Source organism: Sinohyriopsis cumingii, chromosome 12 (genome assembly GCF_028554795.1).
Source record: "Sinohyriopsis cumingii isolate HCF-2022 chromosome 12, ASM2855479v2, whole genome shotgun sequence".
Taxonomy (NCBI): Eukaryota; Metazoa; Mollusca; class Bivalvia; order Unionida; family Unionidae; genus Sinohyriopsis; species Sinohyriopsis cumingii.
This window is the reverse complement of record NC_142972.1, coordinates 56,803,083-56,819,219: the sequence shown is the minus strand read 5'-3', so window position 1 is coordinate 56,819,219 and position 16,137 is coordinate 56,803,083. Positions and strand designations below refer to the sequence as shown.

Genomic DNA, 16,137 nt, shown 5'->3' with positions numbered 1-16,137 from the left:
GTTAAACTAGCCATTGCATGACTGTTGAGACCAAGTAACTCACTCATCGTCAGTGCGTTTGGAGTTCTCTGCCACAACCTCCTAATCAGCAGTGTCTTCCACCCTTAATGCATACATCAGGTCATCATCCGTATACACATTCGTGTTATCCTCATGTAACTTACGCAGGTTTTTAACAGCTCCTTCCGCCTCCGTTACTTTGTTGTGAGCCTTGATGAATTTGTTGTAGATGGTTGCATCGAATGCTGTTTCCAACGATCTTAAGGCATAAGTTACGAGACTTCCTTCCCCACCCCCACCCTCTTTTCCACGTAAAGGCGAACACGCCAAGAGCCTATAGGAAATAGTCCTGCTAGGCGACTGGCCCTCGCAGTCAAATATTGTAGACGATTTGTACCAGTCTGTGTCGACCTCTTCGTCGGATTGGGGGTTGATTAATGAGGCGTGGGATTCCGCAAACTCAACTCTGACTGCTGCTTTCGAGGTTTTGATGATTACGGGGACAAGCTGCGTCAGGCTATGGAGTTCGCGAAGACCCTAACTCATTTTCATCTGACTAAATATGAAGAGAGAGAAATATTAAAAATATTGCTCTAACAATTCTTGCGTTATGAAAGGTTTTCTGAATTCATTATCGCATATTTAAATCCTATGCAAACGAGTGCTATAATTGCCCTTATCACGAGTTCATGTGAACGTAAATCCCTTTATAACCATATGATAATTTTATTTTGATTTAAATGTTTCATCATTGTCCTGATAACAGTTTTTACCCCAATTACAATGTATAGACCGATTCTCACGATAGTGTTAAGTACATACAAAATTTACTAAACGTTAAACATTCTTGTGAAATTAATGATGGAGTGTATTATTCAACGTGCATATTTTCGCGCAATGGTCTTTATTATGGTTGTCGCACACAAGACAGTTGTGAAAACTGGTCATATATGTAAGCTTAATAAGGAATGTGCATATTTTTTTTTTTATGTATCATATTAGGTGATGTTCCTGTCGTAGATTAACTGTCGTTTTTTTAAGAGGCTCAACTTTAAATAAAACTAATTGCTACGTGTTTCACTTCCGGTCCCGCATCAGTGCTACCTTACTTACTGCACTATCTCCGAAATACAAACAGACAATCAAGACATAATATCCATATTATATAGAATATACAAGTTTCTTTCAATCAATACGAAAAATATCTAAATCTAAGCCAAATATCACCATGAATTTTGGGGTGTTGGATTGGTAGTGATCCTTGAATTTGATATTGATATTTTTGGTATTGATGTAAAGGAAATGGTTAATTCTTTAAAATAGGATAATATTTGGTCTGTGTTTATTTTAGCTACAGTGCAAAACGAGTAATCAGTACGTGATGCTGCCCAGAAATGAAATAAGTAGCCACGAAGAATTACTTGTTTACAGTGTAGGTTTTAACGTAACACTCGGTAAGAGACAAAACTAACCTCAGTTGAAGTATGTCCTGGAAGATGTCTTGAGTTCAGTTTATTTGGATTTTGACATACCGGACAGTTTGCTATACAGATCAAATAACTTGTGTACTAAATTATGTCAGTACTGCTACAAAAAGGCTTCGCTGTCTTTAAAATCATCGATTTTGGATCTAACAAAAGCAATCAAATTATATTTTTTTATATTTGATAAAACGTCTATAATTAGATATTTTAAGAAGAAATGTAAGCAAATTTTTAAAATGTAATTCTTATTTTCAATACTTTCTCACTTAAAAGTCAGAATGGAACCTTTTTGCAAAACACATAAATTATTATTAAATACATAATTCTATTTGATATTGTGCCTGCCAGTCTTTTACACTAGTTAGCACGTGTCTAAATGTGCAGTTTATGTGCTTATGATAGCACGTTATATTAGTTGTACAGTTCTGCTTATATAGCTTACAACAAATGTTTATAAGCATAGTTGTGTGGTACTTCATGACAAGATGGAGTATGGTATATAGTGCGCCGCATTATGCTTGTCTAATTGGAATTTGCTGTTTGAGAATGAAATGCGTGAAACGAAATATATTTCAAAAGTATAAAATATACTTTTCACCATGCTTTAAAAAAACCTAGAATATAGACAAACAGGAACATTACGTAAAGAAAACATTAAATACATTCCTTGTCATTAGTATTCCTGATTGAGACACTGATTGAAGGAGTGCAGCATGTTAAAGAAGTTGAAATCACATTCTCTTTGTACCACTGAATTTAATATTTGTTGACAGACACTCTGAAATATATTCCAAAGATGTTCAAATAGATCATTTAATATTTTTGTACAACTGATGTTAAAATTACACGGTTTTATGTTTCAATGTTATGGAAACAGAATTATATCTATCTTTATCATTACATTTAATATATATATATATATATATATATATATATATATATATATATATATATATATATATATATATATATATATATATATATATATATATATATATATATATGTTAGACATAAGAAACAACTGTCATGTTACAGAAGAGGACGCATACATTTTAAATGGTTATATAAATTTTCATGTTGAATTGACCTTTTTGCAGTAAAAAAATGAATGTAGTACCATGAAGCTTTCCTCTAAAATCTTGTTTACTATACTGTAGCGCATGCAAGTGAATCGCGACATTCCTTCGTCGTCTGACAGGTAGTGTTCTGCATTATTTATTTGACCTGTAAATTGTTCAGTATATTCTGGCAACATATTTATCAAAGCCTCATACTTTGTTGATGAATAGTCATTTTAATATATCTTAACTGTTCCACATTTTTGCGATAAATAGTCACTCTAATAATGTTCACTGCCTCACTCTTAAGAGTGTCACTTTGCAAAGCTAAATGTTTTTCTTCATTGTGCTTACTTACCTAATGTAATTTGGAAATCTCCATATCTAGTGTGTGTTGTATTTATTTAGTTTCAGCCAAGGAATTTATGAAATTATGGAGTCATTTGTTATATCTCCTTGGGAACAAATTAGAAGAGTTTGATTAGCTTGGATTTTACCCAGCATTCCAGTGGAAGCAATACATAACTAGGCAACGACCAATGTAACAGGAAAAAGCAAGCAGTATTAATTCATACTACCACACTGTGATAAAAAGAATTCAAAGAAATGAATGGCTTTGGTCTTCATCAGAGAGATCAACAACGGATCACTGAGGTAAAATCTCCAGGTAGCTAGCTATATTTTCCTAGTCAAATACCACCTTTTCCGGTTATTATCATTGACACAATTTGCGTACTTACTTCAATATATGATACTGGTCCTATCACAGTATATAATTGACGAATACCAAAGCTCTTTTAGCTGCATACGTTTATCTAATTAAAAATAAAATCCCAAACATCGTGTGTTGACTCTGTATTAGCAATAAAGTATGCCTGCAAAACATCCCATGGGCAGTGATTAGTGCAGAATAGACACCATATATGAATTGGAAAGATATATGAAAATTTCAAAGCATCTATGATTATGTAGTTTTAAAGTAAGTGAACATTATGCATAAAAACAATAAAGACTTTCAAGGATGAAGTCATTGAAACTGCCACATAATTTGTCGGGAGATAGAGATCAGAATTTCGGTATTATTAATGGACAGGTTTGTGGTAACCTTCGGAGTGCAATAAACAAAATATGTCCTATGCCACAGAAGCGACACTCATCTGTTCATTCGTTGATTTATTTAATGAAGACAAAGTATAAAATTACCATAAGCACTCTATAATGTTCGAAAATATAGTTCATGTCATTACTGGTGAATCGAATTTCAAGTTTCGACATTTTAAAATAAATTTTATTATCAATAATGTAAAGAGAAAAGTATACCCGGAATCATAGTTATTGTATGAACACACGAATTTGGCTGTGAATGTAATACCATATGGACATGACATCAGTACTTAGTTTTAGTTTCTTCAAAGGTATATACCATTACATATATATAGAATTAATAAATACAACAGTTTGATGATTATGGTTACCTACGTAGTACAGTAGGACGATTTTAGTTGCTCTTGGTTAAAATATATGATTACTTGAAACTCCAACATCTTATAAATTATCGGTTCAAATTTTATCTAACTTTGGGATTTTACCTTAAAATAATACACGCTGAAACCCTGCTCGGTGTTATTTTGTAAAGCCTGATACGCACAAATGCATATGTAAAAAACGATGAGAATTTGCTTTAATCTCAGAGGTCACTTCAAACTGTCCTGTGATTCAACGTCATCACTAAAGTGGAAAATAGACACGCTGTTTTTCTAAATCTCCTGATATAATTAATGCTTTAAAGGTTCCGTAACGCTGTTTGTTCAGAACATTTATTGTTTTGACGAATCACCGTATCAAATTGATATGCATTGCAGACACACCGTAATGCCGCGGTAGACGTCATCGATGGCCCCATCCTAAGTAACGAACAGTTCCCAGCATTATATTTCAGTTTTGTAAACAAAGTTTCTTCTTCTCAAGTTACTGGTTATGTTGACATCGCACATATACGTTATAGTGCATTTTGTTTAACTGCAAGTATACACCAGTTTACTGATATGAATTACCGAAGTTCTCGTCGAATGTGCTTTCTTGCTTGTATCTTTGGTTAGGATGAAAGATGGTATGTATTTTTTACTTGCTGGCTTTTGATTAATCTATTTTTGAAACACTGTTCAATAGATACGTTTGTTATTGACTTTGCCATTGAATATTAATTTTTTTCAACAAGGTTAACTTGTGCAAGTTATCTAATTTAAAACCACTCAATAAGCCAGATGCATCCGTGTACAGTTATCAATATACTAATTTGCAGCACTTGTGTTATTAAATTAGGTGTGCTATTTCTGCTCATTGATGCAATACGTAGTGACTTACAACCATGGGACTAAACAATATTTGGCATACCGTTTATAGCCGCAAAACGTTTGTTCTCTTGCTGAGTCAAAAAGCTTTTCAGGATCAATTTCTCTGTTAATTTAATCCGTATCGAAACCCGAGAGAATCAAGTGTGAGAGTTGATAAAATTGGGTTGGCTACTTGTCCATAATAAGTTCCCTAGTGATTTAATCATAAAAGAGAGTAATTCCACTTAGTTGGTTTCATTTGTCTTTTTCATTCTGAAGCTATCTCATAATACCGTAAGATAGCTGTTTTCTCATTCACTGTTTACGGTAATATCAGGAAGTTCAGTTGTCTTCTAAGTTTCTTTCATATACCAAAAACTGTACAGCTTACCTACCGGTATTTTATGTAGTACTTGTCTCTGATCTCAGTCTTCTGACTCTTCATTCACAGTACCTTGTCCAGTCGTATTTGTTTTAACCCATGCAGTTAACCAAAAATCGTCAGTGACGTCTTTCAGAAGCCCTGATATGTTTGTTGTACATCGTTCGTGCTATTATTGCTACTACTCTTAAACTAATTGGATGATTGCCATGAAAATTTTCATGCAAATTCATCCCAACATCGTGCTTGACCTATTTGAAAATAGTGCCACTCCTGATATCAAATGTGGTAACAGTGGCGGACAGCTTAAACATTTCTTATCGTTTTTCTTCCTGAACCGGTGGTTATATCAATTGTTGTTGTTGTGGATTTAACGCCATTTTTCAGCACACGATAGGCTATACATGGATGTCAGTATAACTGGTGGAGAAAGAACAAGGGAAAGCTCCGGTAATAACCTCCAACCCACGGGAAGCTTCTGGCAAACTTTCTCAAAAATTCAATTCGGACGAGCCCACGTGGACTGATAAAAACAATAAGCTGCCGAGAGAGAAAAAAATACAACCGCAAGTCTGATAGCAGGAAGTGGCTTGGCTCGACGTCGTTTTAAACAACATATAATATAATAAACTGTTTAAGCGTGTATGTGATCCCGCAATGGACATGAAACTAAGATGAATCTATTTGCAATTATCGGATTTTATCATATGATGCACGTGTACCTGACGCACGTGGACAAATGGAACTACAATATCAGGATACAAGTAGCTATTTCCTCCCTGACGAGTAACTCACAGAGGTGGAAGGGAAACATTTTAAAGCAGATAACAGCGTATGGAATAGGAGATCGAGTTGGTTTTAATTAACAACGGTGTTATGGCGCTATTTAACAGTGCCACATACATGATTGATGGAAAGAATATTCAATCATGTCTCGAAATGTTGACGTAGCAATGACGATACTGGGTCTCGCAAGATTTTCCGATGATTAGTCCGCTTGTCTATCACCGATGATCGCCATAGGTACCAATGGTCGCACCCAGAAGCGTAATGTAACAATGAACTCCGCTAGAAGTGAAATCGCATCGATAAATGAAAACGTCAACTAGGTTTTTTGCCACACGTTGAAGAATTTGCATGTGTAATCCCACTATGACATATCCTTGGATTTGCAGAAATGTCCGAAAAGTTAATTTCAGTGCTAAACAAACAGCTGCACTTGCCCGAAGTGCCACCGACAACGAGATTACTAGCAAGCTAATGTCAAGGAACAAATGTACACCACTTCCAATTACCTTCTCTCCAGTAGACCTTCCTGACATGTTTGCATATTTCTTCCGTGACAAAGTACAAACCATTAGAGATAAGCTTGACACCACAATTTCAATTGACTCGTCGTCACCATACAGTTGGAATACATAATTTGAGCGGCAACCATTAGCAACATTTGAACCAGTCTCTATGGATTTCGTACGTACAATCCTAATGAAGAGTGCACCAAAGTCATGTAAACTTGATCCAAGTCCAACATCACTTCTGCTAGAGTGCTTAGATCCAGTATTGCCTTCACTAACTGATGTTATTAATACCTCACTCTCATCCGGGGAATTCCCATCATTTTTCAAAACTGCCATTTTAAAGCCTCTGTTGAAGAAACCAACACTTGACCATAACGATTTAAAGAACTACCGCCCAGTTTCGAAACTCCCATTCAAATCAACAATCTCAGAAAAGCTTGATCTATCCCAGCTTGTATCTCATCTGAATTCAAACAGTCTTTTTAGCAATGTATAATCTGCTTAACGCCCTTGCCACAGTACTGAAACTACTCCTTTAAAAGTAGTTAATGACATTCTTACTGCTTTGGATAGCGGAAATATTGCAGTCCTCACCCGCCTTCATTTGTCTGCAGCATTTGACACAATAGACTATGATATATTACTTCACCGTCTCCAGGATGTATTTGGCATTCAGCCTTTATGTGGTTCAAGTCCTACTTATCTTGAACTGAGACGCATCAGCTCCATTCGCAAACATATTTCTGTTGATGCCACTAAAACACTTGTGTGTTCATTAGTACTTTCAAGACTGGACTATTGTAACTCAATTCTGTCTGGTTCATCTCAATATCTACTCCAGAAACTTCAAAAAGTTCAAAACACAGCTGCTCGGGTCATACTTAGAGTGCCACGATCAGAGCACACATCCCTGCTGATCTGTACCCTACACTGGCTGTCCATTAGATCCAGAATCAAACGCAAAATTTGTTCTCTGTGCTACGTTTCACTGACGGACTCCAGTTCAACATACCTTTCCGACCTCACCCATGTGTACACACCAGCAAGATACGTACGCTCTTCTTCTGACATTCGTATACTCATTAATCCCATTATGAAAACAAAGTCATAAGGAGAGCGTTTTTTTGAATACCAGGGCCCAGTAACGTGAAATGAATTGCCGACTAAACCTAGACACAAAGACACAGTGATTCCAATCAAGAGTAATCTTAAAACTCACTTATTTCAACTGCAAGAACAAACTTAAAGACCTAATAATGTAACTTACCTTAAATATTTTCAGCATGTTTTTTATGTTTTCCAATTTCGTTGTGTTTGTTTTTGTAATCACATCATTATATGTTTTTTTTCTTATAGGCATTGTCTAATGTTATAAAGCGCTTAGAGCTTCTAAAGATTAGGCGCTATACAATGTCCTCATTATTATGATTTATATTATTATTATTATTATTATTATTATTATTATTATCAATGTCACCTTGATACCTTCTCAGATTAAAAGGAGAATTGTGGAATAATAATATATAAACGGCTTTGCAAAACTCAAATAAGCTGAATGAGCGTGAGCTGAAACACTTTAATGACGACACTAATTCAAAGATTGGCGTACGACTTGATCTTTCTGCAAATGCAATCAACGATATAGCAAAGACTCGTGGTATATTCCCATTCTTGCAGCTATACATGCGCTGATTGCAGCTACAGCTCCAGCTGTTGAAAAACAGCAAGACTTTGCACCACCGAAAAAAACAACGTTGCAAGGTCTAAAGACATCCAGAAAAAAGGGCGGGATCTACAATTACCATGAATATGGCACGGTCAAGTTCTGCAACTACCAAGAACGTTTTACTAAAATGTCCTATGTCCAATTTTGATTTACTTGTTGCTGCTCGGCGAGTAAGCGTGAAACACTTTAGAGGAGTTTTCTATGCGTGATCAATTACCAAAACAACCGATTCGCATTAAAGCTGGTATCTTTAATCTCTCTCGACGTTCAGGTCCAGACGCTCACTGGATTGCATATGATATTGATCTACGTGGTGCTGTTTATTTTGATTCGTATGGATTGACGCTGCCAAAAGAATATTCACAAGATATTGCTAGCAACATATCGATCTGGCATTCAACATCGCCAACGCACAAAGTAACAGATCCACCTATATCCTGTCCAGAAGTAATTGCTGTACTTAGCGCTATGTCAACGTCATCTGCGTCGCCTCTTAAAGTCCTGCACGAGTACACTCGCGTTAATTTTAAACAGGTTAATAATTCATAAAGGTAAATATTTACGGAAGATCTCATCCTGCCAGAGGCAAGGGCTCCGGTGACATTAATCTGTCAAAGTATACAAGTAAATATGAACTTGTTGATCGTATGGGTCTCACCGGGGTTGGCAAAGATACGGTTTTTGTTGTTGTTGCTGTTCAGAAATAAACATGGAATGTTGAAAACGAGCAATATTAAGTGGGTCGATACTATCCTCCAAGTTTTAGGTTCGAACACCGATAATATCCCGTAGCCACTGTTGGTGGGAAATTAAGAGACTCAAACGAATATGTCGTAGCGATCAGAAACTAGTGCAATAGATGTATTGCTAAAACCGGCCATACAGTGACCTGTAAACTCAGCATCAGCGGAAATATAATTGTTCTTTTGAGAGCAATATCATCAGAAAAATGGCGCCGCTACGAAGAAATTCGTTGAAGACAAAGACAATAGGTATCGCCTTAACGACAATGAGTGATAAAATTTCAGAGAATTTATAAAGTCGCCAAGGACTTCTCTAGAAATCCAATGGTAGTCGACGTTATGCTCACGTTAGTTTTCACACGACTTGGCGATCTAGTCAGCATTAAAATGTCAGTCAAAGCAGTCAACAGAAAATTCGAAGGCAATCAAGCATGTGCGTAGGAGGTATCACTGAAAAACATCATCAACATGCATATGTTAAAACATAGAAAATATTGCAGACGCATCATCGTGATAGACATTTTTGTATATGATTTACCCGCGTTGGTCGGTGAAACAACGACGTTAATCGGCGCATTATCAGTAACGTACGTGATATCAACAGTGATGTAGGGTTTGGTATAGTTGGGGTGTGGTGCTCCCAATATATTATTTAAATTACCGTGGCAGTCCCACACAGGCTTGATTTGTAGGAAGAAAATTAGTGATAGAGAGGGTAAAGCTCCGAGCCCCCAGCCAGCAATGCCGACAGTTAAATTATTGAGAACACAAAGGTGAAATTAAAAGGAATAAGAACTTAATACAATTCAATAGTCAAATGATAATAATTTCCCAATCATTCTTCTTTCTCTCGACCAGGTGATAACTTTTTGCATCCTGTGAGTTATAGTGTAAGATCGCTTCTCAACCTGACCTTGTTTTCTACTCATCTGTATCTCTGCTATCTCGCCAATTCATTATATCCTTCCGACTTCCCTCGTAACTCCTTCTCCTTGACTCTCCTTCTCCAATTTCTCCTTCTTGACTCCTTTTCTTCCTCCTCCTTGACTCTGCTCTCCGACTAGTCTTCGATTCACAATCGACTTCTTCACTAGTCTCTAGTCCGTCTCTCTCTTAGAGACTCGGGACTAAAATACACAGGAAGTCTGTCCCCTAAACGCTTCCGGTGAAAACACAAGGACCGTAGCATATTTCCTTAGCCATCTCGTCTCACATTAAACCAACAATCAATCATCAGGTAAAGACTATTACATTTTTTGGTCACGCATTCGTGACATCGAAATACCCATACGCTCTTTATGGTAAACAACGTCGTAATAAAAACACTGTATCAACTACTTATCATACAGACATTAATAAATTGCGTCAAATCCGTATATATATATATATATATATATATATATATATATATATATATATATATATATATATATATATATATATATATATATATTCTTAATCTCATTATACTGAACAAAATCACATCAATCAGACGCATCTCTGTACATTACACTCCCATAAGTGTACACAAATATTCAAATATCTATATTAATTAATTTTACACACTGCAACCAAAGTTGCAATATCTATATTATCATGAATAAATGCACTTGTTTAATACGAATTAACCAAACAGCGAATTATAATATTAATTCTAACTACGAGCTAACAAACTACTTGATTCTTTACATAATCATAACTCCTTTCTCAAATAACCATGTAAATTCAACACTACGAAGGTATTCTACATACTAACGATTCTAGTTACGAAGTAGAAATACTGCACGTAATTACAATTACAATGCCGTAATGTTCTGCAAACAATCGGGCAAATAACTCACTGACCTTTACGAAGCTTTGTCTTTCCTTAGAATTTCCATAGTTTTCAATCCAATTCACGAAAGGTTTCCCAGAGGTATTGCTACAACTTCACAATACGATGTTTTTTCAATGACTGAAGTTTCTAGTCTAAAGTACTCAGTTAAATTCGGGTTTAATTGGTGACCTCACCCTGTATCAGTTCTGATTGATTATCGATTCTACCCTGTTCTATTCAACTTAGCAGACAATGCTCCAACCGTCTGTCTACGTGGTGAAATTTACGATGCCAGTAAGGGTCCTTTGTGACGTTTGACACCCAACAAAGCTGGGCTCTCGTGACAAATACGAACAGGACCACTATAGCCGCGGGGTCTAAAATAGATACATAGCTTCTAACCTATTCCTTTGTTCTTGACTTTACGTAATCGCTGGCAGGCAACGTGACACGTGATAATAATCGGTGTTGCTGTTGTTGGATTGTATGGCATCCTAAATATTATCGGGAAACGTCTATCAACATGTGCTATTAAGAAATTACAGCGTGGGCCGCGACAAATGCATGTATAAATTTATTATCGATGATATCGACGTGGTTAAACGACGGTGAAATATCGGGTAGTAAATTTTCCGCAATTAGTAACAGGTATGAAAAGATAGCGTTTCGCAATTATGAGTTTATTATAGTTCGCCTAATATCAGAGAAAACTCATTTGGTGGATTATCCGCTAAATCTCATCTGAGCCAGGCGATACACAGTGGTGATTGTCAATGATGACGAATGTCAGATTATTCGATAAAGATGCTGTACATATAAAGTTATTCTCTGAGCATTGTAAAATCACCGAAGCCCAGCTACCTACTTCAAACTACCAAGACTGGATAGCTATACAATTTGGCGGGATATCGATGCCATTATTGACAAATACTTTCCAAAGATCTATGTGGTATAAAGAAAAACAGGAACCTTGACAGTTATTCTCAAATATAACAACAACCCATATAGTGGTAGTCATTACATATCTCCGCGTATAGTTAATATCACGTCGAAGGTTTCTGTAAGTCTTGTCTGTTACACCGTGAACGGTGGTTGTAAGAGCGCTCAGAGAAAGCAACGGATCTTAAGCGATCCAGCGATATGTTCTTTACAGCTTTTCTCTTGAGGTCCCCCCCCCCCCCGGCCATTTGATTGTATCGGTGCCTACTAATCATGTTTATTTACGATGTCATAATTCCTAGTTGTCACGAATACAGTGTCGTCTGACCGACCAAAATGGGCATTAATCGGACATCCGCAGCGAAAAATTGACTATGAGTTTGTATGTGCGTGACAAGCCGTAACAAATAAAATAAAGCGCGTGGAACTTCATTCCACCGTGACTAGCAAAAAAGATACATTATAATTATTTTGTTTCTCATAGCGGGCCTTTTCACCGTTTAGAGAGTCTTTAATGTATTGTTTTCGGTGCTGGCGACATTGTCACCCGTGGATAAGTTATGTGTTTTCGTGAACTATGGACATGGATAGAGTGTGTTTGCCCCAGCCCAACACACGGGATGCTTCACTGCCCGAATAACTACGTGCTTGGTTTCCAATTCGCCTTCAACTGATTTTACGCGATCGGAATCGGAATCATGCAAAAGATCCCTTAGCTGTGTTGCAAGCATACCTACAGCCTTTCGCATTTCATTTTCTCAAGACAGCGCTGATCTGATTTCCTCTATGGCTGTTGCCAGAGAAGCAAATTCAGCAATCGCGCTATTATCCTTCATCCATGAGAGGGACATTTCCGTTGCGCGTTAGACTAATTTGATAAATCGATTTTCTGCTTACATATTATAGCTATCCTCTTCCCGTCGCTCTTTTATCATTTCAAAATCGTCGTAGATTATGTTTTCACTATCGTGTTGATGCGATAGATCATTCTCCTGTAATTTGTCAATCGCAGAGATAATCGTATTAATATTTTTTTTTGTTGTTCATTATACAATAAATATATTTGTTTGCTTAATCACCAAAATGTGACGGCAGTTCCCAGATAATGCCCATTAACAATATTTCCTGAGATTGATATAAATATCTCCCATATGCAAACACGTTGTCGCTGTAAGCTGATGATGTTTTATATATTATTTTACGGTCAACAGGATATTTACTGATCTATGTTAACTTGTGTGTGGGCACACACCCCGGCGAACACATAGGTGTCAAACGACATCCTAGCTAGGTTTAGAAGGCGGCCCAAGCGAACTTGACCATTCAAGGACCTATGCGTGTCTAGTTGAAACAATTAGCAACGAACTACACAATTACCAAGTTTATTCGACATCATTGCAGTCAGGCTCGGTTGTCTCTTCAGTATGTGGCAATATATAGAAAAACGTTTTCGACCCTGGCGTGATTCGAACATATGACAGCTTCGCTTTGATTATAAACACATTAACCACCAGACTATGGACACTTGTTACAGAAATATATTTCGTAACTGATACACGCTGAAGAGACATGCGAGTCCCTTCACCTCCCACCATTTCCCCAATCTTACCTCAGCCGGACCCTTGTACTGAAACTGGTGTTGCTGAAAAATCCCGCCTTGATATTAGCCTTTTATGGGATACAGACACAGAAGCTTATAAATACAGTGTGGGACCCCCCCCCCCCCCCCCCATGAAATTAGCCTTTCCTGGGACGAAGAAAAAGAAGCTAATTTATGTGCCTTATAAATACCAAGAGGGATTCTCCTCCTGTATTTGTTAGCAAATCCCCCCCCACCTCTTGAAATTAAACTTTCCTGGGAGTGTACACACAGACACACAGGCTAATTATTGTGCGTTAAATATACAATGTTGGATCCGGCCTACAAGAGAACCTCCTGGATTTACTAACTTCAGTCATGCCCGGTTTGGTAGATAACATGAAGGTTGAATAAGCCTGTGGGCTTTTGTACAATGAAATCGGCCTGTGCTGATTAAAACCAAAAATGTAGTTTAGCGTTTTGATAAATATTCACTTAGTACCAACGGAACAAATAATAGTAATGAAAATATACATAATTACAGTTACGGTGTAGTCATGTGTATCTGTAGGTACATATCAGATCCCAGTTAAGACTGGACTAAATCTGTTTTCACATTCCTGTCTATTTTTAGAGATGAAGTATGTTTCGCTCCACAGCGTGCAGTACCGCAACAGCGTAAACTAAATATGATAATAGGTTATATATACTGAAATCGTACTTTCTGATTATATTGAATATGAAAATATTTTCTAGCAGCGGATATTAATGGATGTCTTTTCTTCAAAATATGAGTATGATTTGTTTCTAATCACTGATTTTTATCGAGATAATATTAAGCGTCTTTTATTGTGACAACTCCGACCCCACCGCTGTTTATTTTATCACAGTACCGTTTTAGCGCTCTATATTTTCTGCACCCCATGGAACACAAAGCTCCGAATTACCTCTGACAACAACACTGAATTTTATGCACGGCTTAGGCCCTAAATTTCCTCTCCGAACACTTGCAGAATGATATCCGCTATAATCGTAATAACATGGTTTTCCACATTGGGTTGCTGATCCAATCATTAGGCATCTGCAGCTATTTTGTTTATTCGTGACATCATCATATAATAATATCGACGATCTTTAATTAAAGAAATTAGTTTGCCTGAAGTATATGAGTAGGTGGATTGTAGCAACGGAAGTAAGAGAGGTACTATAATCTCATCGGTATTAGGCCAGCCTTCTCTCGGACAAAAATTGCCCAAAAAAATTTGCGATATCATATAAAATATACAGAAAGTGAGAGAGAGAGAGAGAGTTTGCAAGATTACCTGTAATTAAACTAGCAAAGGCTAATAAAAGGTTTGATTTGTCAGAGTAACAGGTAAGAAAAACGCCAAAAATAAAATGCCATTTTGATGTACAATTACATAATTATCTAAGAATGGCTAAGGAGAAATTCAGGCACGACGGTGCAACTCATGTTTGGTAGAAGTTACGAATAGATCACGACAATATTTTCATGAATGCTACAACGAAGGACCAGAGGACAAGGATGATTGTTGATCGTCTTGTGGGTGATAACATTTATATATATTTAGAATTAAATTTGTCGTTGAAGGTGATGACGACCATCGTGATGGACTAATTTGGGTTATATAGGATAAACTAGACCTTGTTCAAGAATCATGTGCCGTATTGCCTGTCGGGACAACCAGTCTGCAGCAACACCTCGCGCGACACCTGCTGAGAGTTTGCTAATCGCTGCTGTACCTTTCCAGTATCCATCCTCTTGGACTCTAATAAATCAATTTCATTATTGATTACCAGACAATTAATTGGAGGGCTAGACACCCATCGATATCTTACCACTCATATCCGATCTTATCAACAAGTTGGCAAATGACTCGCTCATATTTTTATTTGCAATCGACTTCAGTGTGTTCATCGACTTGACATTAGCAACATGAGCTTGGCACGCTTGATCAGCCACATTTACTGCAGCCTTTGCCCAGTTTCCCTCGTCAAGGTTTATATCAAGTCGGAGTCCAAGACCAAAGCAGTTATATCCCGGTAGATGTTTTTCACCTGGGCATTTAGCCCAAGGAGTTCTTGGTAATCTCCCGAGTGCCGCAGCAATATATCCTCCCCGGCTTTGCCCACCGGTTCCAGAAATAGGAATGACTACAAACGTATATTTTGTCTATACAATTGCCTGTAAGTGCACGTCTACGATTCCTTGTTATTTTTGCTCTTAAGCCAATAATATCAGTGCCCTCTTTGCATCGAACACAATATATACGCATGAATATACATAATACATTTTCCTACAATATGAACGTGATTGACTTTTCAGTGACACAAGTGAGAGCATCATCCAGCATTACCAAATTATGTTCGTGCCATTATCATTGGTCCGTCTATGTCTGGTAAATTCACTTGTTGCTCAAGGTGATAATGTGATGGCTCAAATGGTACAAACTTTATTTGGTAGCGCCATCCGCAGACTACCAGAATTGTTATGATGTCCTCAAGGAATTCAAGAATATGCCAAGCGGTATTGCTACAGGAGATTCAATGGCCGGAGATTACCTGTAGTCTGATACACATGTTGAATCTATCACTGATATTAATGATGCTCCCTCCGTCAAAGAGATTGATGGCAGTAATTATTATCCTGTGGTTTACAACAATGTCATGCTTGACCAACAACCAAATTCAGCCAGAATAATGTTACGAGGCAGACATAAAAACACAGATGTCATTTACATTACACAGCGGTACGCT

At 37.1% G+C, this 16,137-nt stretch overlaps 1 protein-coding gene across 12 annotated transcripts in view; it reads left to right on the top strand.

Moving 5' to 3' along the window:
- Nucleotides 1-16,137, top strand: part of LOC149786509 (putative inhibitor of apoptosis) — a 120,655-nt gene that overhangs the window by 51,356 nt on the left and 53,162 nt on the right. For 8 of the 12 annotated variants that reach the window (XM_089977018.1, XM_089977011.1, XM_089977015.1 and 5 more), the window contains one exon: nt 2,952-3,197. The exons of 2 other annotated variants lie outside the window; for them this stretch is intronic. In XM_089977018.1, coding sequence (XP_089833144.1) covers nt 3,154-3,197 — 44 coding nt within the window. In that variant the 5' untranslated portion in view covers nt 2,952-3,153. Of the gene's footprint in view, nt 1-2,951; nt 3,211-16,137 lie in introns of all 12 variants that reach the window. 2 more of the 12 variants (XM_089977010.1, XM_089977014.1) reach the window with 1 other exon arrangement.